This window comes from Hyperolius riggenbachi, chromosome 12 (genome assembly GCF_040937935.1).
Source record: "Hyperolius riggenbachi isolate aHypRig1 chromosome 12, aHypRig1.pri, whole genome shotgun sequence".
NCBI classification, from domain to species: domain Eukaryota; kingdom Metazoa; phylum Chordata; class Amphibia; order Anura; family Hyperoliidae; genus Hyperolius; species Hyperolius riggenbachi.
The window spans coordinates 48,983,020-49,006,206 of record NC_090657.1 but is presented as its reverse complement, the minus strand read 5'-3'; the positions used below and the strand labels follow the sequence as shown (position 1 = coordinate 49,006,206).

The following is a 23,187-nucleotide window of genomic DNA, read 5'->3' as shown; positions in this document are numbered from 1 at the left end:
GTCAACCTGTGAATAAATATGATCCTGTTGAAGGAAAATAAAAAGGAAAAAAAAAAAGCATTGTCTACCCACTTCAGAGTACCATAGTCAATAGTCATTAGTATTATGCAAATGTGTGCAAACAACATGACAAAAATGATTCAGGTCTGCAGCTTCTCCTCCTCAGGTCACTGATCCATTGATAAACAGCTAAGCATATCAGATAAACAGCAGCTGGAGTTCAGTGATGCTGGTGCTGAAGCTGGGGGCAGAGGATAGGAACAGGTACATCTCTACTGAGAGCGAGAGAGAGAGAGAAAGAGAGAGATTAGGAATAGATGCTTGCACACTAGCGTGAGCAGGAGGAGGAGAGAACAGTACCTTCTCCAGGATAGGCAAAGACAGCAGTCAGTAGAAGGAGCAGGCACAGCTTACGCAAAGAAGAATATCTCAGAACAGGAAAAGGGAATGTAAAAGCTGCTTTATACATTTATCCAAAAAGGGACTAAAACTTCTCATGTATAGCTAATATTGCATGCTGCCCTTGTTTACTGGATCCTAGTTACTGACTTATGTTACCTCTGATCTAAAAAAAAAATAATCAGCGTAAGGTTCATTTCAGCTTCCACTCTTCCCCTGGGTTTTTAGATTGTTTTTTGTTTTTTATTTATTTTTTTACTGTAATATTAATCCACCTGTTGTGAACTTATTACTCTGAAAACCATCTAGAGGAAACATCTTGGACTGAGGATTTCGAGAGAAGAAGAACCCATAACCATGAAGACTACGTGGAATGAAGTTATATTCTTCCTTTCCTGTTTCTCGCACAGCATGGTGAGTTATGACATGTGATATATACTATATATATGTTTTCTGTTGCGTGTGTATGGAGTGTGGGGGTGTTCTGAATTAATAAGACAGAGGCATCCTGCCAGTTAACTCTTTAAGAAATCAAAGGTTGTATTAAAGGGACACTGTCATCCACAGGTTAAAATATATAGTGTAGAGGAGATGACTTAATTACTTACTTATACCCATACAGGATATCCCCTTTAGTAAGCATCTGATATATCTTCTGCATAAATTTAAGTAGGGGTCCCACCTAATGGGTAAGATTCCCTTAAGTGGTTATATATGGAGGGGAAAAACACAGGTCCATTCAGTTCTGCTCAATATATTGCAAGGATATCACTGTCTAGCTGTGCAAGTTAATTTCTAAACTAGTACAATACTCTACTGCTACTACGGTACGTTACAAGGAACTGAAAATACAATTTTAAGCATGTTTACCTTGTGTTTATATACAATTATTCATATAGTGTTCTTAACAGAAACAGACAGATGGTGGTCTCAAAATGTACTACTCATCAATGGGTTAGTGGAGGTGTTAAAATGAGTAATAGTGTCTCCTGCTTTGTGCAGCATGGTAAGAGTTAACATTCTGTAATCCTGACTTCTTTTGCTATGGTTGCAGAAGAGAGGTGCAGTTTGATTTTACTTGTTTTTGATAATACTTGGCCTGCTGTAATTTGAAATGGAAAAAAATGACATGAAATAACAAAAAAAAAAAAAGATTTGTGCAGCACTAATTTTTGATTATGGAAATTGCATAACAAAAGTAGAATCTCCCTCTAAAGGGAAAAGGGTGAGAAGAATACAGGACAAACCCAGGAGGATTTTCAAGGGGTGATTCCTGAAAGGTCTCTCTCTATTATGGCAATCTATAACTGTGCCCCCCAGTGGTCGGTAACCCCCTGTCCCGGAAAATTGGTAGCCAGAATTCGCCCCTTGTATATATAGCCAGATGTGTCCTCCCCATCCCCTATAGATAGTGAACCCCCAATATTATGTGGCAAGAGATGGCGATCCAGATGGTGATAGAGGGCCAGTATAGGAGGTGATAGAGGCCCCCCAGTACAAGTGATAATAGAGGGCCTCCAGTATTAGGTAGGCAGATAGGGTGCCCGAGTATAGGTAGTAAGAGAGCCCCCCCCCCCCCCCCCCCCCAGGTATAGGTAGTCAGAGAGTTCCCCCTCCCCACCCCCACCCCTGAGTATAAGTAGCCAGAGAGCACCCACCCAGTGCAGGAAGCCAGAAAACCTTCCCATATATGTAGCCAGAGAGCTCCCCAGTCTGGCAAAATGCCCCCCAAATGTGTACGCAGCAGCTCACCTCACCAGGATGCACAGTGAACTGCACACATACGCCTGTGGTGGCGGCAATTTGAAGGTGGAGCTTTGTGTCTGTTATGGGTGGAGCTTCCTAGCTATTTGGGGGTGGGGCTTTGTGGCAGTTCCTGCACCCCTTCAAATACTGTGGTGCCTTTAGTGGGCGCTGCAGTGCAGTCTGTCCCCATGCTTTGTAGTGGGACTTCACTAGGTGCCTGCCCTACTAGGAGACATTGCTCTGCTGTCACATGCGAGAATGAGGAGGGTCACCTCCTGGGGCTGGAACAACGCTCTCTAACTCCACCTTCTGCAATCTGCTGCTGGCGTGAAGGTGAATGTGTAGAAGGATGCTGGTGCGAGAGAGAGGCTTTTAACTTATTTGATGGAAGGAGGAGGCACAAACACTGGTTCGCACGACAGCCGGGGGCCCCTGGCTGTTGTGCGAACCAGTGATTGTGATTTTAAATATCTTTTTTGCGGCTTTCAGGATGCGGTGGACAGGTGAGTGGTTAGGGAGGGGACCGTGTGGGCAGGGACGGATCTAGGGGGGGGGGGGGGGCAAGCGGGTATCTTACCCCGGCACAGTTTGTTGAATTCTTAAAAAGGCGGCAAAATGAATGGCAGTTTAGGCGCCAAAACCTGACCTTTAGGCGCCAAAACCTGACCTTGTCCCAGGCGCAACTTGGTCTTGATCCGTCCTTGCATGTGGGAGATGTGCTTACATGGAGCGCCCCTGTAACCGATGTAATCTATGATTACGTCCAACCGAAGCCTCCCAGTTGAATGATACCTTATTTATGCAGTTCCTGCTAGATTTGGTACGGCAGGCACAGGGTGTATAACAGTACACCTGGTTGGCTGGCTGGCGCCTCCTGACCAAATAAAGGTAGGAAATTGCTTTAGCTGGCAGTGAGTGAATGTAGGAAGGGGCTGGGGCCTTAACCTTAAAGAGGAACTCCAGCCTAAACAAACATACTGTCATTAAGTTACATTAGTTATGTTAATTAAAATAGATAGGTAATATAATCTCTTACCCACACTGTTTTAAAAGAACAGGCAAATGTTGGATTTCATGATGGCAGCCATCTTTTTGGTTGAAAGGAGGTGACAAGGAGCATGAGACACAGTTCCAACTGTCCTGTGTCCTGAGCACCTCTCCCAGTTGCTAGGCAACGTGAATAACAACATAGGAAATCCCATCATGCTCTGCACAGCATCAGCGAAAAAAAGCCCAGGCTTTTTTTCTTTGATGGGTGGAGCTTAGTTAAAAATGCAGCTAAAAATGATGCTTTGGTAAGAAAAACAAAGTTCTGATGCTGTGAAACTGTTAAAGAGACACCAAGCCTTTTCAGTTCTGCTGAGTAGATTTTTAGTCCGGAGGTTCACTTTAATACATAGTTACACCCCTGCATACAGTAAAATAGTGTTTTTAAAGTCAAGTCAGATATTGCTCCTTCAAGGTCTGTGTCACGTAAGCGTTCTGTACAAACTGGAATCTGTAGTCACTTTCAGGCATGCAGTTGTGCAGAGGTTAGAGCAAGTCTTGAGAGAGAGGGATATGTGGGCTACTATATTTTTTCCCTCTAAACAATGCCAGTTGCCTGTTATCTGGTTGATATTCCTGGCTCCAGTAGTACAGAAATAAGCATGCAGTTACTGAGTCAGAGCACCTAATCTGCAACTTGTTCTGGGTCAGTGGCTTAAAATATCAGCGGCAAAGGACCAGCAAGACATCCCTGTAATTGGCATCTTTTAAAATGAAATAAAGGTGGCAGCTTCCAAGATCAGTAGCTTTGTTCAAGATCATACAACTGCTGTTGTGAAAGTGATCATATTGCACATACTGCAGGCTGACTACCACAGGAGAGGCACACATCACTTAAAGGGATACTGTAGGGGGGGGGGGGGGTCGGGGGAAAATGAGTTGAAGTTACCCGGGGCTTCTAATGTTCCCCCGCAGACATCCTGTGCCCACGCAGCCACTCACCGATGCTCCGGCCCCGCCTCCAGTTCACTTCTGGAATTTCAGACTTTAAAGTCTGAAAACCACTGTGCCTGCGTTGCCGTGTCCTCACTTCCACTGATGTCACCAGGAGCGCACGGTGCAGGCACAGACCATACTGGGCCTGCACAGTACACTCCTGGTGCCATCAGCAGGAGTGAGGACACGGCAATGCAGGCGCATTGGTTTTCAGACTTTAAAGTCTGAAATTCCAGAAGTGAATCAGAGGCGGGGCTGGAGCATTGGGGAGTGGCTACGCGGGCACAGGATGTCTGTAGGGGACCACTAGAAGCCCTGGGTAACTTCAACTCATTTTCCCCTGACCCCCCCTACAGTATCCCTTTAAGTCCTAGCAAAGTATGGCACAGGGAGTATTATTACTTGCAGACAGGACAGGGGTAAAGCTGGCCAGGCACACTGATAGGTGCCTGCTAGCCTCAGTTTGTCCCAGCAATAATAGTTTATGTTCTTCAAAATCTATTCTAAATGGACAGCTACCGTAATAAAAAAAAGATCACTTTCTGTGAACATTTTGATCAGATAGGAGAGCATAAATGGTTTGTGTTTTGCACTGAGCAGAACCAAAGCTTATAAATGCAGCTGTCTTCAATTTCAATTTATATCCAAAACAATTCATCACACTTAAAACTGTCATTGTGGTGGATTTATATGGTTATTAATTTCCTTGTCACCATTTTGATCAAGAGTGTGAGCTGCCTTGTTGTAATGCTGGGAAGAAGAAGACCATATGGCAGAAACTAGCTGCAGTGTGTCTTCCAAAATTGTATAGCTTTATAGCTATTAATCACTGGCGTAATAATAGGGCCTGCTCCCGCAGGAGGGGAGCGGGTTTTGGGGGGGGGCTGGAGGGGTCGCAGCATGAGGGGAAAGCCATGGCCCACTCAGTATGTACGGTAGATATGTAGCTGCCGCTGCCCAGACACTGCCCGCCGCTGCCCAGACAGTAATTTAATCTGGAGGGGAGCGCAGAGGGGAGAGCCCCGGGGTGAGGGAGGGCCATGGCTTTCCCCTCATGCTGCGACCCCTCCAACCCCCCAAAAACGGCCCAAAGCGGGCCCCGGGGGGGGGGGGGGCGCTCAGAATTTTTGCAGGGGGGCCTAGTTACTCCCCTGCTATTAATCACCATTTTGGAATTTTTTGTTTTTGTTGTGTTAACTATATCAGGTCAGCTATTTTAAAGGGTTGCTTCCAAAATCAGGCTACCCTTGTACTGAACATAGATTCCATCACCCTGGTGAACTCTGATTGGTCAGGATTTCCCCATTGTATTGTTGATCACAGTACATCTAGTGAGATAAACATGCAGTGGCATAGCTAAGGAGCTGTGGGCCCCGATGCAAGTTTTACAATGGGGCCCCCCAAGCACTCTATACATATCAACTGATACGGCACACCAAAATCTGCCAATGGCAACTTCAGTGTCAGAGGTGCAAGAGGGGGATGGGGAACAGCTTGTTAATGATCAATACTATTCAAAGCTTCTATAGAAGTTATTATTATGAGCACAGGACCAATAGAGAGCTAATGCTGTACTTGAGGGAGGGCCCTTCGGGGGCCCCTCTGGCGCAAGGGCCCCGATGCGGTCGCTACCTCTGCACCCCCTATTGCTACACCCCTATAAACAGGTCATTAGACCCCTTTACTTATTTATAGAATCAACAGATTTGTAGTACATTTTCTGTTCTAGGAATCAGAGAAGTAGAGTGAGTAGCAGCAATGTAACATTTTGGGGGGCAATAATGTTGCATGACTAAGCAAACTGGGTGGCTTTCATCAGATATTGTAAAATATTTTTATGATCACAATGCTTAAAGAAAACATCAGGGAAAATAATGTAAAACAGATTTACTTACCTGGGACTTCCTCCAGCCCTGGAAGCTTATGTGTCCCTCACTGCAGCTCTGCCCTCAGCGGGTCACCCAGGGTCCCCTCCGTAGCAGCCACTGACCCGCCGGCTTTCCCATTGCCAGGAACGTACTTTCCCACTTACCTGGGACTTCCGCTACGCGGTCCTCTATGATACTCCGTCCGTTCTACCACCGTGACTAAGTTTCATTTTTCACCGACTGGGAGTCGGCGGGCCACTGCCCCTGTGCTGCCCACGCAAAGTGTAGCTTTGTTCACATTCTCGTCCGTAATAGAGTCCTGCGCTGGTCGAAGCCCCAGGTAATTGAAACTGATTTTCTTTCATTGGTTTAGGTTCACTTTAACATCAGTATACTTTTAGCTTCTATTCTGTAGCTGTCTTTTTTCTTCTTTATACTTTCCAGTGAAATGATCTTCGTCTGTACACTTCTATCTTCTTCTAGCATTGTCATCTGTAGTCTTCTTTTAGTTCTGCTCATTGATCCATTGATAGGTCCAGTGAGAAGTCTCCTTGAGTAGGAAGCACATTGGCCAAATGAAAGGACTGCAATTGCTGCAGTATTAGGAACCCTTCATCTCTGAATTTTCCACCAGGGTTTCCTATTGGGCTATGCATTGATCAATGGGATTCCTCAGCAGAGGGATATCCCATTGGTCAGTGCAAATGCTTGGGGGAAACAATTTAAAAAACAAAATATTTTTATTTAATTTATTGTAAAGAACACAGAGAAGTAATCCAGCACAGAGCAATAAAAAGGGATTAAATAAATACGAAATTCTCCAAAAGCACCAGTCTAAAATGGGAAATCTATCACATGGGTTAAGAATTTGAAAACAATCAGCAATGATCCACGTCAATTTTTGACATTAAAGTGAACCTCCGGACTAAAAATCTACTCAGTTACGAATGTAACTTAAAGAGACACTGAAGCGAAAAAAAATATGATATAGTGAATTGGTTGTGTACTATGAATAATTACTAGAAGATTAGCAGCAAAGAAAATATTCTCATACTTTTATTTTCAGGTATATAGTGTTTTTTCTAACATTGCATCATTCTATAATATGTGCAGATTACACAACACTCAGCATTCAAAATGATTCTTTCAGAGCAGTCTATAAAGTAATGACATCTCCTCTGGCAGAGGAAAAGTAAATAGTCCAGTAACAGTTGAGATAATAAAAGTCAGATAACAGCCCTCTCCACCACTAACTTAGTCGGAGAGCTTAATGGCTTGTTTGCATACGAATAACAACTGGAGTTTCTCAACTCTTCCTGTACTGGAAACAATTACACTGATGTATCTGATCTTAATGTTTTATTTCTTAGCTGTGCTACGCATACAAATCATAATATCATAATTTTTTTTTTCACTTCAGTGTCTCTTTAATGACAGTATGTTTGTTTAGACTGAAGTTCCTCTTTAAATATGACCTCTCCACATAGAGAACACCATTAGAGTCAGAGGAAAAAAAAACTCAGAACATTAAAAAACACATTCAAACATGTCATTTCTCACACTGCTAGACAAGCTAATAGTCACCCGATCGTGCAGAGCAATTGTATCATGGGAATTGCAATCTGCAAGAGCTAAACAATCACAGCCCATAATTGCTGGTGATTGTTGTAATTAGATTAGGCTTATATTTGCTCAACATGTTTGCACTCCTCACATTAAGGAATTGTATGATGATTAAGCTATGGGGGCGGCTTAATGATAAATTTAGCTGCTGCTAAAGAGAGAAAATAGAGATAAAATTCTTCACACTTCTCTTCATGTTTCTACTTGCCTTACATTATCTAACGTGATACAAGATGGGGGTTGATCACTTAGGTCAGTGGTTCCCAAACTTTTTGAAGCCGTGACACATCACGCCAAACTAATGATGAATGGGCAAAAATATCGGTGGAGACATGCAGAAGGCTGGTCTGCAATTATAGGAAGCGTTTGATTGCTGTAATAGCCAATGGAGGCTTTTCTATTGATTATTGAGAAGGGTACAAATCATTTTGGACTGGACACTTTTTGCTCAAATGTAAACAAAAGCTAAGCAATGTTTTTTTCTCCCATTATAATGCCTCTTGTACATCATCTTATTATCTTTTGGGAAACACCTATGTAATTTCCCATCAAAAAATTACTTGCTGGTTGAATAAAAGTAACTAAGTCAAAAATTGCCATGGGCAGCACTGTATGTAGGTGCCTGCAGTATAGGGATGTAGGGTTCCATCAGTATAGGTAGCCAAGCATTGGCATCTCCCGTTTAAGTAGTCAGGTGTAAGTAGCCAAGCCTAGGTGCCCGGTGCCCCCCCCCCCCCCCCCCAAGTAGCATGAGCAGGCAGCGGCTCACTCACCCAGCTCCGTGGTTTCCAGCAATTATGTAACTTCAGCACCCCACTCTGTCGCCCTCTCTGCTTATCTGCGTCCACTCCGTGTATAATTAGAGCAGGGCTACAACAAAATTGCCGCCAACGTCCGCGTTTGCAGACATCGGCGGTCATGTTCTTGTAGTAATGCTCTTATTACACGGAGTGAGGCAGCGAGCAGCAGAGAGATAGAGCGGGGCGATAGAGCAGGGCGTCGACCTATACCCGAGGCTGCCGCGACTCATGAATGTGTTGCGGCACAGGGGTTGGGAAACTGTGACTTAGGTGCTAGTTTTTCAGGCTGGTGCAAATTCAATAGCTGGATAATAGAAGGCTGTGTTCCCACTTGATCCGGACGATATGTAGCCAGCGGCGGGAGGAGATGGTCTACCGTGGTGCGGCCATAGCCCGGGGCAGATGCACTCTACCATATGCTATATGGAGAAATGCATCTGTGTGCTCAGGATTATCGCGGACTGCACAGAAGTGCAGTCCACTTACTGCAACGGATCCCATTGATCCAATGCAGTGTGACAAGTGTGAACGGCTGAGATATACAGTCCATAGGTATAGGAGTTATACAGTCCATGTGGTATCATGTTCCTCTCAGTTGGTGGCAGGCAGTGACATATCGGGCGGCTATTTGCACAGTTTTTCTCCTCTTCCCCCAGTAGGATGTAGAGTTTCCTCTCCTCATCTGTCGAGGTGAAATCTGGGATGTGGGCGGAGAGTCCCTGGAAGAGGGCGGTCCTCACAGGTGCATATTTGCTGCAGTTATACAGTCCATGTGGTATCATGTTCTTCTCAGTTGGTGGCAGGCAGTGACATATCGGGCGGCTATTTGCACAGTTTTTCTCCTCTTCCCCCAGTAGGATGTAGAGTTTCCTCTCCTCATCTGTCGAGGTGAAATCTGGGATGTGGGCGAAGAGTCTCAGGAAGAGGGCGGTCCTCACAGGTGCATATTTGCTGCAGTGTAGCAGGAAGTGGGCCTCATCCTCCAGAACCCCCTGGTCACACTGCCTGCACAGTCTCTCCTCCCGGGGCTTCCATGTCTGTCTCTGTCGCCCAGGGCCGGGCCGAGGCATAGGCTGGAGAGGCTCCAGCCTCAGGGCGAAGTGTAGGAGGGGGCGCACAATTCATTCAGCTGTCATTCCTAATTTTGTTTGAAGCAGAAATAAATAAGAAAAGGGGATACATAGCAGTGACTGCAAGCCAGATAACTAGATATTAAGGTGTTGGGGAGGTTGTGGGCCCTTTGGCGCCTCTTAGTCTAATAGCAATCAGTGTGTGACAGCTGGGGTGGGAGGGATGGAGGGGCGCACTTTGGTGTCTCAGCCTTGGGTGCTGGAGGACCTTGTCCCAGCTCTGGACTGTCGCCCTGTCTCTATCTCCAGGCTGTAGGCACTCAGACAGTACAGACTCATGGTCTGTCTTTGATTGTGGTGGTGTAGCCTCTCCAGATATGGAGCCATTGGGTACTCCCTCTAGCACTGCACCTGGTGCCTTGCCAGAAGCATGCAAATGTTAAAAATACTTCCACTTTAAGCTAAGGCAACAAGTTATATAAAATAACAACACTGCTTAGTATGGTAGTAGGTCCTTGTAAATGTGAAAGGGCACTATAGTTAGACATCAAAAATGCCCGGCACACTATGCATGTATGCTAAGCTGACGTCATCTCTAGGGCTGGTGTACATGGGTGCTTAGCGGGCAGCTTACGGTTGGAGCTCATTTTGCCGATAGAAGTTTTTCTGCAAATGAGCAGAGAAGCTTTTAGCATCAGTTCCTGGCATTTCAGCGCAACATGTTTTGAGCCCCATAGGGAGACATGGAAGTGCTAAACATGGCAGAACATAGCCGATCCTTGATGCTACACGTAGGGTGAGAATCTGTTACCCAGTGACTCACCATAAAAGGAAAAGACTTATTGACAACCCTATCCCTATTTTATTTCTTATTTAAAACAAAATGGGGGGATGGAATGGTGTTGTTGACGATACTTAATATTGGCAGGATATCTCCACCCATCTGGTGCGTTTAGCAGCACAATGGATGGGTCCACCTATCCACCACGTGTCCATTGTGCCTTTTGCCAGCCAGTGACTATGAGGGGTGTTCACAAAGCATCAGTAACGTTTCCATGAACAGGGATCACAAGCAGCCTAGTGCCCAGCACCCTGGTATTGTACATGATAAAAACACACAACACTGGTTCACACGACAGTCAGGGGTCCCAGAATCTGCCACAAACTGATTCCCGGTCTGTGGCAGATTCAGGGACCCCTGACTGTCGTGTGAACCAGTGCTTGTGGTTTTAAAAAAAATTTTTGCAGCTTCCATGATGCAGTTGATAGGTGAGTAGTTAAAGAGGGGACCAAGTGGGGGTTGTACTTGCACGCGGTGTCCCTGCTAAGTGACATAATCTATGATTATGTCCGACCAAAGCCTCCCACCTGAATGCTGCTAAATGTATGTAATTTATGCAATTCTTGCTGGGTTTGATACGGCAGACAAAGGGTGTATACCATAGCACCTGACTGGCTGACAGGCTGCCTGCTGATCAGACAAAGGTAGGTATATGTGTTAGCTGGCAGTGTGCATTTATTTTTTGTGTTTTTGTAACGTGCGCGATACCTAGGTATTTGTGGGTTGCGCTAATTGCGCAGCACAATACCCAACTGTTGTAAGCTCCCTTTGAATGGCAACTTAACCAGTGTTTTGTGAATATACCCCAGAGTCACTAAAACTTTACCTAAATGACTGTTCAATGACAATCTATCTATTAACACGTCACTTTCTCATAGCATGCCCACCCCAGGACTGAAAGTCTGCATAGTTTTTGTGGTCTTTAGCAAGTGCTTGTTAACGAGGAACTGCAGTGAAAAAGGAAAAAATAAATCAATACATTGCAAAGTGAGAAGTTAGTAAATGGAAGAGAACAAGTAATAATTGATACTTGCCATGTAATTTGTTCATATTGTTTGATCCACAATCCGCCTGCATGTCATCATCTATACTACTGACAGACATGAAAAAAGCAAACATGAAGGTAGAAAAAAAAAAATCTTGTAAAATGAATACCTTTTAAAGGGAACCTAGACTGAGAGGGATATTGAGGTTTCCTTTTAAACAATACTAGTTGCCTGGCAGTCCTGCTGAGCTCTTTGGTTGCAGTAGTGGCTGAATCAAACACCTGAAACAAGCATGCAGCTAATCCAGTCTGACTTCAGTCAGAGCACCTGATCTGCATGCTTGTTCAGGGGCTGTGGCTAAAAGTATTAGAGACACAGGATCAGCAGGCGATTCAGGCAACTGGTATTATTTAAAAAGGAAAAATCCATCTCCTTCTCAGTTTAGGTTCCCTTTAATGGCTAACTGGTAAAGTTAAATTATGCACGCTTTCTGGGATCTAATCCCCTTTTTCAGGCATATTTCCAGATATTATCTGAAGTAAAACACCGATGCAGGTAAATAGTGAAAAAAAAAGGAGAGAGACAGCACCAACTGCCATTATCTATAACCCCCCCCCCCCCCCACAATGCAATAAGCTAAAAGTTTTTTTCTCCTATATACAGTACAGTATTTACATATGCAACAGAGGGAGATACTGGTTGTTTGGCAGTTGGAACAGCTGTTTTTTTCCCAAAATGCAATAAGGCTCACAGACAGGAAACTGTCACGACCTAGGACCTAACATCACCTGATGAAGATCAATCCTTGGTTACAGTTACTCTTTAAATTCATGAGGTCATGAATGTACAACAAAGAGTATCTCTGCAGCCTCCATATGTAAGCAATGAAATATAATCCCACATTGCTATACATCTCACTCCAAAATTGTATAAGAATAATATCTTGTGCCTGGCTATTGTACTACAAGTCCTGATTGAGTACAATGCTTGCTACGTCAATCACTTCTCTGCAAAAATAGTTCTACATGACAGTCATTCACAAATAAGACAACTTCATATCTTTATTATCATTCAGTGAAAAGAATAGATTTGGCATTTACAGTGACAGTTTTGTAAGATCCTGTAATTTGTGCATCATGGCTTTTTCTATAAGATTATACTGCACCTCATGTAAATGTACTCTAAGTAATCTGCCACTTACATAAGACAGTGACATCAGTCTAACGAGATGACAGTTATTTACAATGTGCTATCTGGCGCACACATATATGAGAAGAGACCATAGCCCTAGATCTATGGCAAACCTTTATTAAAGTGGGATAAAACTCACATAACATTCGCTAAAAATGTGTTTCCCTACTTTTTATTACCCACACAGTTACCATATTTGTTTTTGTGCACAAGTAATATTGTCTGTTTACAAATTACAAGTTCTCAAAGTACAGTTTATTTGCACTGAAAGCTGCCATTGCATTTTATTGCATAGCTTCTGTATTTAGATATTAAAATCTATCTAGTGATCACTTCTAAGTTGCACACATACTAGAAGCATAGAGAGCTCAATTTTAGCAGTTTGCTAATGTTTACTAATTGTATCTGACAAAGGAATGTACCGTAAACAAAAGATAATGTTATCACCTCTTTGGATGCGCCAAGAAGCTTTCCGCTGAAGCAAGGAGCTTTCCACTGAAGAGCAAAGTGCTGTGTTTAACTGTTTGAATGTTGTTCTGCTATAAACAATTCTTTGTGGTAGTAGGTTTAAGGCTGTAAATCTTTTAGAACAAAGAAGAAATGCTGAGCTTCATACCACTTTAAGGCCTAATCCATTAAATATTACATTTTCACTTTTTACAAACATACTTTAATTCAGGGTTGCAAAATAATCCTACATACAGTAATGAGAATTTTCCCTAACTTGCATGAGGATTAGACAAGCACTTTTAAACTCAAAGAAAATAGTTCAGTTTGCATTTTCGCGTGAGCCCAGAATTTCCCGAACCCCAACAAAGTTAAAATGATAAAATATTAAGTGGTCCATGTGCCCTTCTTTGGCAGAGTATAACTCTACATGAGGCACAGGGAAGGAAGGAGTACATATAATTTAGGCTCCTAATATTCATGCATTGCTTACTGGTAAGGGAAACATCCCCCAAATTGTAGTTTAGGGTTCATCCAATGTTCCCTACCTTCTCCTAATCCTCAGTGCGGCCTAACCCAAACATCACTTCAAGGTCTTTGCCTAACACTATCCCCCCAATGCTTAACACTAACTTCATTTCTTTCATAACCAATGCAGCTCCAACAGATTCCCTAACATTAAGCCTTCACTTACTGAAACCAAAACTCTGACCCTTCTCCAAGAAAAGTCTTAAGATCTTTAAAAAAACCCTAACACAAACGTTTAAGCAACAATACTGTTAATGCTAGCCCGTCCCATACAAATTAAAAAAAAATTTAGCAACAAGTTTACTAGCCCTCACTGATAACCTGTTGAACTCTAACCGGATTCTGATACTTAACCCTCTTAGCGGTAACCCCGAACGTAGTTCGGGGTAAGTCGCGCAGGAAGATTTCTCAGGCCCTGCTGGGCCGATTTGCATAATTTTTTTAGCACTTTGCTAGCTGCGTGTGCACACCGATCGCCGCTGCTCCGCGTCGATATCACCCTAGGTTCGCTACATGATTAAAAAAAAAAAAAAACTGCTGCGCTGCCCCCTGGCGGTTTTTAATAGACCGCCAGGAGGGTTAAGGCTCATACACATGTCCAACTTAATTCACAACTAACTGCACAACATGATCAACCACACAACAAGTTGTTTACCTGACAAGTTCAAACACACACACCAACCAACTCACTTAAAATAATATGCGTGCAAGCTAAATAAAGTGCACAACATGTCCGCATTCAAAAACAACAAAGCTGTTCAAAAGACTTGTACACACGTTCCAACCTGGATGATTGTTGGGCAGATTGTTCCACCGGTTGGATCTGGAAAACAACCTGTCATCAGTTGGTCATCTGGTTGTTTGTCAGCTGTACACACACCCAAAGTATCTTCTAACAGACAAGTTTGAAAAATAGTTGGACAGTGTAATACCTGGGCACTAGGTACTTAGCAGATATATAGAAATCGAGTAGTAGGGGATAGCCAAAGGTCATACACGTATCAGAAACAGAGGTACTAGGAGTCAGAAAAAATCAGAGTCGTAAACAGGCCAAGGTCAAAACAGAGTATCAGATGACTGTAGTTCAGGAAGGATGAGACTAATCAAAGTGAGGGGCACGCCGGATAACAATCAGGAGAATACACAATACACAATATGCAATATACAAGACTGATCTAACTAGAGTACATATATATCGGCAGTGTCTGCATATAAATAGTTGCCTTAGGGACTCAGCTTTTTGAATCTATATTTTATGAGGGAAAATTACATTTACTTTACTACATAGGGTCATGTAATTATGGACCGGACAAAAAAAGAAAAACTGAAAATTAACACCTATATTTCAAAATAATAAATTGTCGCCATACATTGTGATAGGGACATAATTGAAACGGTTTAATAATCGGGACAACTGGGCAAATAAAATGTGTCGGCTTTATCCACAGGAGAACATTTAATTTTAAAACTAGAATGGCTGAAAACTGAAAAATAATGTTTTTCCATAATTTTTTTAGTATTTTTCCCATTAAAACACATTTAGAATAAAAAAATTCTTAGCAAAATACACTGCCCACAGAAAGCCTAATTGGTGGCGAAAAAAAAACGAGGTATAGATCATTTTCTTGTGATAAGTAGTAATAAAGTTATTAGGGAATAAAAGGGAGGAGCACTGACTGGTGAAAATTGCTCTGGTCCTTCAGGGTAAAAACCCTTGGGGGTGAACTGGTTAAAAACATATTTTGGTGCAGTGCTGGTGGACTGAACTACTTTATCTTTTCTTTTTCCATGAAAGTATTAGGTTCTTCTACACATTCTTAGATGTATTTATGGTCAGTGATTTGTATTGGTATGGTGCTTGTCAATATTTTTAACTACAGTATATTCATTTATGAGTACATTAGCAGAGATAGCATTGGGTGCATTGGTGAAAAGCTGTGAATAACTGGAGGGGCTCCACAAGTATTTTTGGCTTAAGATACTATTTTTAGATAAGTCTAGTATTAGGATCCCAGGTGGGGAAAAGGTACGGTAATTAAAGACTGTTATGTGGGTTATTAGACCGTACCAACATTTGGGAAATGCATTTATTGTTAATTATCCTTTAAAAAGTAAAAGAAGCGATTTAAGCTTACTGTAAATTCTTTGTCTGTTTCATACCTCTATCTTAGGTGAGTGGCATCCATCCAGAATGTGCCTTAGTTCTTCAGGTACTGGAGAAAGAGGCAGAATGCTTTCATAAGATAAAGGCAGAAAATTATACATTAATCAGCTCTGCAAGTGAAGGTGAGAGATCTGGAGGAATAAATATTTTCAGATGCATTTTTATACACGAAGGCCTTAATTCACTAAGCAGTTTAGACTAGTCTACTGATGGTTTTTAGTCTGCTGATGGTTTGGTCAGTTGCATCAAAGGGAATTCACTACCAAATGTTTTAGACCTGTTTTTAGACCTGGTCTAAACCATTTAGTAATTAGGTGGGTTAAGCACGGGAAATGATCAAAAGATGCAATTCACATAAAAGTAGCTATGACTGACATCCTTCTCCTTTGATGAGCTCTCCTCTGCATACAATTAAACTCCTGCATAATTATTTCAAAAGGTTCCATCCTCACATCTAAAATACCTCACAGAATTACTTTACCAACAGAAATCAGCTGGTCTAATCTCTGTCAGAAAAAGTGGGCGTGGTTACTACTTGTTTGCCTTTGTGAATTTTTTAATTACTGGATGTTAGACCAGGTCTAAAAACAGGTCTAAAACATTACACCAAGCCATCAGTAGACTAAAAACCACCTGTAGACTAGTCTAAACTGCTTAGTGAATTGAGGCCAAAGTGGGGATAATTGATTTTTTTTTCTAAACCTATTGTTGTTTTTAATATGTTTTTGTTATTTTAATTTAACTATTTTTTGTTTTTGGTTTGTTTTTTACAATGTAACAATAAGGCATGCAAACAAGTTAAATCATTTGGAGCCCAGAGAAGCCATGATCAGTTTTATACCACTTGTATAGGGCTCCGTTCCCACTTCAGCGCATTCAAAATGGACACGGTAAGCTCCATCTATTTTGCATCTGCTCTTCGTCATCCGCTCCGCATCTGCCTATCTGAAGCAATTGCCGCTCACTTGTCCCACCACTAATCACTGCCGCTAGGTTCCTTTGTAGTCAGGTGGGAGGCGGCAGGAGCATGGGGCTTTCTATAGGAAGCAATAGACCAATTCTGCCTAGTAGCTTGGAGAATTTTTATTGGTCCACCAAGAACCAATGAGAAGTCTTCCTGCTGCTGAGGATTTCCATTGGTCTTTTGCAGCCCAATGGAGATCCCCATGTTTCTGCTGGCCACCGGGCTGCATACAGGATCGGAAGGGCGGTGAGCGGCAGTGGGACACACGGACTGCAGCCCACTGTGGTCCTGCTATAACCCGGGGCAGATGCGCTCCCCCATAGGTTAAATGGGGTAACACATCCCTATGGCCCGGGATTATCCCACACTGCACAGAAGAGTGGTCTGCTTACTGCAACGGATGGCAAGTGTGAACAGCTCCAAGTTTATAAGCCAGGAGCCCTTAACCGTCAGTTTTATGATGAGAACAGACCAACTTGTTAGTAAAATATCCTTTAAACCACCGGCACGCAGGAAAAACTCAAAATTTCATAGTAATTTTTCACCTGCTTTTTGGTACTTTTTTGATTGCAAAGTGCTGAAAAGTTATTTTAAAGCGAAGGTGGAAAATGATGTCTCTAGGAGAAAAAGTAAATTGCACGTGGGACAAAGTCTTTTCAGGTAAATGCCAGCCTTGCCATATATTCAGCTGAAAAAAATGAAGCCACAGGCTCAAACCCCTCTGATGATTAGGAGCAGACTAAAAATGAACAGTTGTGCAGCCTAATGATTCATTGTTAAATCAGATCCCATAGAGAGTAATTGGCTATTGATTCCATGACTTGCCCCATTTGTCTACTTATATTAATGTGGTGGGGGTGCTCGCTGGAGAAAACAGATGCTAAATGGAGGAAAGCAGTGATGAGCGAAAATGCAAATATTCTTTTCGCCGAATTTTCGCAAAAATAAGTACTATTTTCGTTTCGAAAGGCGAAAATTCGCAAAATATTTTCGCATTAATTTTCGCCTAAAGTCCGTTTTTTTCGCATTTAATATCTAAGCCCCCTTACAAACTAGAATCACCAAATTTTCAGGGTATATTAATGAGATATGTGGGTACAAGAGGAAATTTTTTTTTTGCAAAAAGACCTTATAGTTTTTGAGAAAATCGATTTTAAAGTTTCAAAGGAAAAAAGTATACATTTAAATGCAGTAAATGACAGTTACTGTAGCAAACCTAGGGGTAGTGTAATTTTACTAATACCAAATTAAAGGGCCAAGTGTCAAATGCAAAGTGCCAAGTGCAAAGTGTTAATTGCAAAGTGCAAAGTGTCAAATGCAAAGTGCCAAGTGCAAAGTGTTAAATGCAAAGTGCAAAGTGCCATGTTCAAAGTTCCAAGTGCAAAGTGTCAAATGCAAAGTGCCAAGTGCAAATTGTTAAATGCAAAGTGCCAAGTGCAAAGTGTCAAATACAAAGTGCCAAGTGCAAAGTGTTAAATGCAAAGTGCAAAGTGCCAAGTGCCAAGTGCAAAGTGTCAAATGCAAAGTGCCAAATGTCAAATGCAAAGTGCCAAGTGCAAATTGTTAAATGCAAAGTGCCAAGTGCAAATTGTTAAATGCAAAGTGCCAAGTGCCAAGTGTCAAATGCAAAGTGCCAAGTGCAAAGTGTTAAATGCAAAGTACACTTTGCACTTTGCATGGCACTTTGCACTTTGCATGGCCCTTTGAACTTTGCATGGCCCTTTGAACTTTGCATGGCCCTTTGCACTTAGCCCTTTGCACTTAGCTCTTTGCACTTGGCCCTTTGCACATGGCGCTTGCACTTGGCACTTTGCGCTTGCACCTGGCACTTTGTGCTTGCGCTTGGCACTTGGCCCTTTGCGCTTGCACTTGGCCCTTTGCACTTGGCCCTTTATTTTGATATTAATAAATTTACACTACCTCTAGGTTTGCTACAGTAACTGTCATTTACTACATTTAAATGTAAACTTTTTTCCTTTGAAACTTTAAAATCGATTTTCTCAAAAACTATAAGGTCTTTTTGCAAAAAAAAATGTTTTCCTCTTGTACCCACATATCTCCTTAATATACCCTGCAAATTTGGTGATTCTAGCTTGTAAGGGGGCTTAGATATTTAACGCGGAAAAACGGACTTTAGGCGAAAATTAATGTGAAAATACTCAGGCTGAATTTCGCCTTTTGAAACGAAAATAGTACTTATTTTTGTGAAAATTTAGCCAATCGAAAATGGGATTTTCAATGCGAAAATGACTTTGGCGAAAATTCGCAAGCAACACTGGAGGAAAGGCCCATAGGACACTATTCTGTAAGAGCAGTTCAGACTTATTAGTATAAATAGCTCAGTACACATCAATATCAATCACAGAGCTAGTCCCATAGCAGACAAATATATTTACATTTGTGGCACACAGGTAATTGTAAAGTCTGAGGCTAAGTTCATAGTTGACGTTGCGTTTGTTTGGTGCAACGTTAAAGGGATACTGTAGGGGGTCGGGGGAAAATGAGTTGAACTTACCTGGGGCTTCTGATGGTCCCCCCGCAAACATCCTGTGCCCGCGCAGCCACTCACCGATGCTCTGGCCCCGCCTTCTGTTCACTTCTGGAATTTCAGACTTTAAAGTCTGAAAACCACTGCGCCTGTGTTCCCGTGTCCTCACTCCCGCTGATGTCACCAGGAGCGTACTGTGCAGGCCCAGTACAGTCTGTGCCTGCGCAGTACACTCCTGGTGACAACAGCGTGAGCGAGGACACGGCAATGCAGGCGCAGTGGTTTTCAGACTTTAAAGTCTGAAATTCCGGAAGTGAACCGGAGGCGGGGCCAGAGCATCGGTGAGTGGCTGTGCGAGCTCCACCTAAGCTGTGCGGGCTCCACCTAAGCTACGCCACTGAGCGCTGGTCCTTAAGGGGGGGGGGGGGGGGTAAAGGCTGGGTCATCAAGTGGTTAATGTTTGTGCACGGATTAAACACCTCATACCTCCGCCACATCTTCCAACCCTAGTTCATGCCTTCATCACATCACAGCTGGACTATTCTAATGTTCTCTATGCACCGCCTGCAATTAGTACAGAATGCCGCTGCAAGGCTGTTAACTAGCCAACCCCACCATTGCAATAACACCAACCCTGAGCTCACTCCACTGGCTACCGATAAAATGGAGAATTCTTTTTAAAGGGAAGGTTCAGGGACGCTGTGAAAAAAACAAAAATCCAAATCCACTTACCTGGGGCTTCCTCCAGCCCGTGGCAGGCAGGAGGTGCCCTCGTCGCGGCTCCGCAGGCTCCCGGTCTCCTCCGGTGGCGCGCCCGACCTGGCCAGGCCGGCTGCCAGGTCGGGCTCTTCTGCGCTCCAATGTGCGGCTCACTGGTGCGCGCTGACGTCATCGGACGTCCTCCGGGCTGTTCTGCGCAGGCTCAGTAGTTCTGAGCCTGCGCAGTACAGCCCGGAGGACGTCCGATGACGTCAGCGTGCACCAGTGAGCCGCACATTGGAGCGCAGAAGAGCCCGACCTGGCAGCTGGCCTGGCCAGGTCGGGCGCGCCACCGGAGGAGACCGGGAGCCTGCGGAGCCGCGACGAGGGCACCTCCTGCCTGCCACGGGCTGGAGGAAGCCCCAGGTAAGTGGATTTGGATTTTTTATTTTTTTCACAGCGTCCCTGAGCCTTCCCTTTAAGATTGGCTTATTGACATTTAAATCCTTGCACAATCTGAAAGGATCCATCTAATCATGCTATACATTTTATATCTCATTTGTTGATTGCCATGTCACATAGATAGTTCATAAGGTTGACACTGCATCTACTTTCCATTGTCATACTTACCGGTCTGTGTCATCTAGTAGGCCCCGTCGGGTCCTTGGTCGCACGCACGGGAGCAGAAGGGGCCGACATGTTTGTTTATTTCATGGCGTCACGCCGTTCAGCGTCACGCGTACTGAGGTACGCGCATGTGCATCCGCGCCTGATCGGGTCTATGCGGAGGTTAGTACGCGTGCGTGACCTCATGCTGACGGGGCTACGCATGCTTATCTTGACGTGGACGTTTGTACGCATGCGCAGCGTCCGGTAATTGGCACCAAGCGGCCTATTTAAACCTGCCCTGCCAGCGCACCAGTGCTGTCTGTTCATACAGCTTGCCAGCAGTTGTTCCTGTTATTCTGCCAGCTATTACTCTGATTGATTACCTGTTACCTGACCTCGGCTTGTTCCTGACTATGTTTGATCTCCGCCTGCCTCGACCCTTTGCCTGTTCATCGCTCACGAAAGTACTCTGCCTGCCTCGACCATTAGCTTGTCTTCTCGTTACGATTGAACTCTGCCAGCCCTGACCTCGGAACTGTCTCGACCTCGTTACTGCCTGTTGATTCCTCGCTTTCTCCACATTGCAGTGTTGCTGTTCTCTGAACCACTGTTGGGACTACCTGGAGTGCAACCTGGTGAGCACTAGGCAGCAAAGTCCTTTTGGCCCCAGTGGGCCTTAGGGTGTAGACCCTGTGCTCTGGGTGGTCCTCGCCTCAGTCAAACAGTATTCCCTGTGAAGCATAACATCCATACTGTACATAGGATTTTCCATTTTATACAGTATGTGAGCCATCTAATACAATCTGCTGCAAATGTATTCATGGCAGCTTGCTGACTGATAAACTTATGATAGAGATATTCTATTAGTTGGATGTATGATGTATGATCGGGTCGGCAGTAAATATTCATTGAGTGTGGGGGTTGACAGACAACTGTATACATTTGAATTGAGCTCTACAAAGTATGCAGAGCAGTTGTATGATTGATTTAGGAACATATTTTGCTCATATCTAATCTGGGCCAGTCCTGCAAAGTGGTCTGTTGATTGCAGATGCTGCTTAAAGCAAACCTGAACTGAAAATTAAAAGTCAAAATAAACATACACATGTCATACTTACCTCCCTCCTGATCAATCTTTTTCTCCTCTCCTGCGTCCTGTTTGTCCACTGTGATCGATGGAATTCTCCGTCCTCCATTTTGAACATGGTCATTACCTCATAACTGCTTCCAGGTCAGCACACTATTGCACTGTAATATTGCTCACTTGAGCCATTTGGAAACATGGACATTACCTTACACATCAGTTGTCCTTTCAGCTATAACTGACAGAAACTGATATATATATCTGACAGCAACTGATACATTCAAGTTCTGAAAAAAATCTTGTCAGAACTGGAAGGATTCGTTGTTAGAAAAAAAATGGTGCTTCTGAGAGGAACTGACGGTGAGGTCATTTGCAGGTACATCATGTGTTTATCTTAAATAATTTTACTTGATTCAGGTTCCCTTTAACTACTTGAAGACCGCCTCACGCCAATGGGCGTGACTGCGGCGGCAGGCCTAGGACCGCCTAACGCCAATTGGCGTCAACTCCTGGGGCTGCAGTTTCACATGGAGCGGCCGCGCGCATGTGCGTTCGTTCCCTGCCCGTTCACGGACCGGAGTTCAGTGAATAGCCTGCTAGCCGCCGATCGCGGCTAGCAGGCTGCTTGTAAACGTAAGGGGAAGAAATCCCCTTTGTTTACATGCGAACAGCGCTGCCGGGGGCCGCAGCCCTGTACGAGATCGGCGATCCCCGGCCTCTTATTGGCCGGGGAGCGCCGGCCTCTCATAGGCTGATGCCTATGAGAGGCGGAACAGGATGGATCGCCGTCCTGTTTCAATGCAGGCATCGGAGGGGAGGGAGGGAGGAAGGGGAGAGAAACAGCCTCGATGAGGCTTGGAAAATAAAAGTGGCAGCAGTGATTGGACCCCCCTGGCGGCATGTCCCCTTAGGGACAAAAAAAGGAGGCAAGTCCAATCGCTGAGCACCTAAGCTGGGCTGTGCGTGAGGCTGAAAAGCCTGCACAGCCCAGCGCTGCAACAAAGAGTCAAGTGCGGATGTCAAGTGGTTAATGGGTGTTCAGAGAAGCAGTAATAGATTATTTGTAAAATCAGGCTACTGGTGTCCTGTGTCCATAGTACCACCTTTAGAAATATAGAAGACTGGAGAGAAATGCACCTGTGACCAGGGATGATCAATGATATGCAAATCATTTATTCTTACACTAGTCGACCTAAGCCCGGTAATATAACGGCTCTAGGTCTGTCACAGCACCCTCCCCTCCCGCCCCTGTGACCGCCGCCACTGCTGAGCGCCGCGCCCTTGCACATGCACATCACACGCGCACACATCTGCCCGCGCACATGGCCCGCCCGGCCCCCTCCTCCTCCTGTCCCAGCGGCTGTCAGTGCGGCACATGCGCAGTAGCGCAGACACACAGACACAGGACGCAGAGACACAGGGCTATTATTATATAGGATTTCAATTTCATGTAAATTGTATGCAGCTTGAAAATGGACCAATCAAAATGACTTCCTGTCAATTTTTATTGGTCCAAGTTCAAACTGCATAACATTTACAAGACATTTGAATGCAAGGAGAAATTATATGCATGTCATTGATCATCCCTAGCATTGACTTCGGGTTATTTGGCACCTTCAAAATCTGACTGCCCCGGGAAAAGTTCAGACTCTGGCCCCTTTCACATGGGTACTGACAGGTGGTGAATTCAGCTGCAC

General features: G+C 44.0%; 1 protein-coding gene across 2 annotated transcripts in view; it reads left to right on the top strand.

Annotated features, from left to right (window-relative positions):
• Window positions 1-23,187, top strand: part of LOC137542281 (vasoactive intestinal polypeptide receptor-like) — a 188,147-nt gene that overhangs the window by 7,592 nt on the left and 157,368 nt on the right. The window contains exons 2-3 of one of the 2 annotated variants that reach the window (XM_068264077.1): window positions 709-813; window positions 15,654-15,768. In XM_068264077.1, the coding sequence (XP_068120178.1) occupies window positions 709-813; window positions 15,654-15,768 (220 nt within the window). Of the gene's footprint in view, window positions 1-708; window positions 814-15,653; window positions 15,769-21,774; window positions 21,851-23,187 lie in introns of those variants that run through there. The other variant, XM_068264078.1, reaches the window with a different exon arrangement.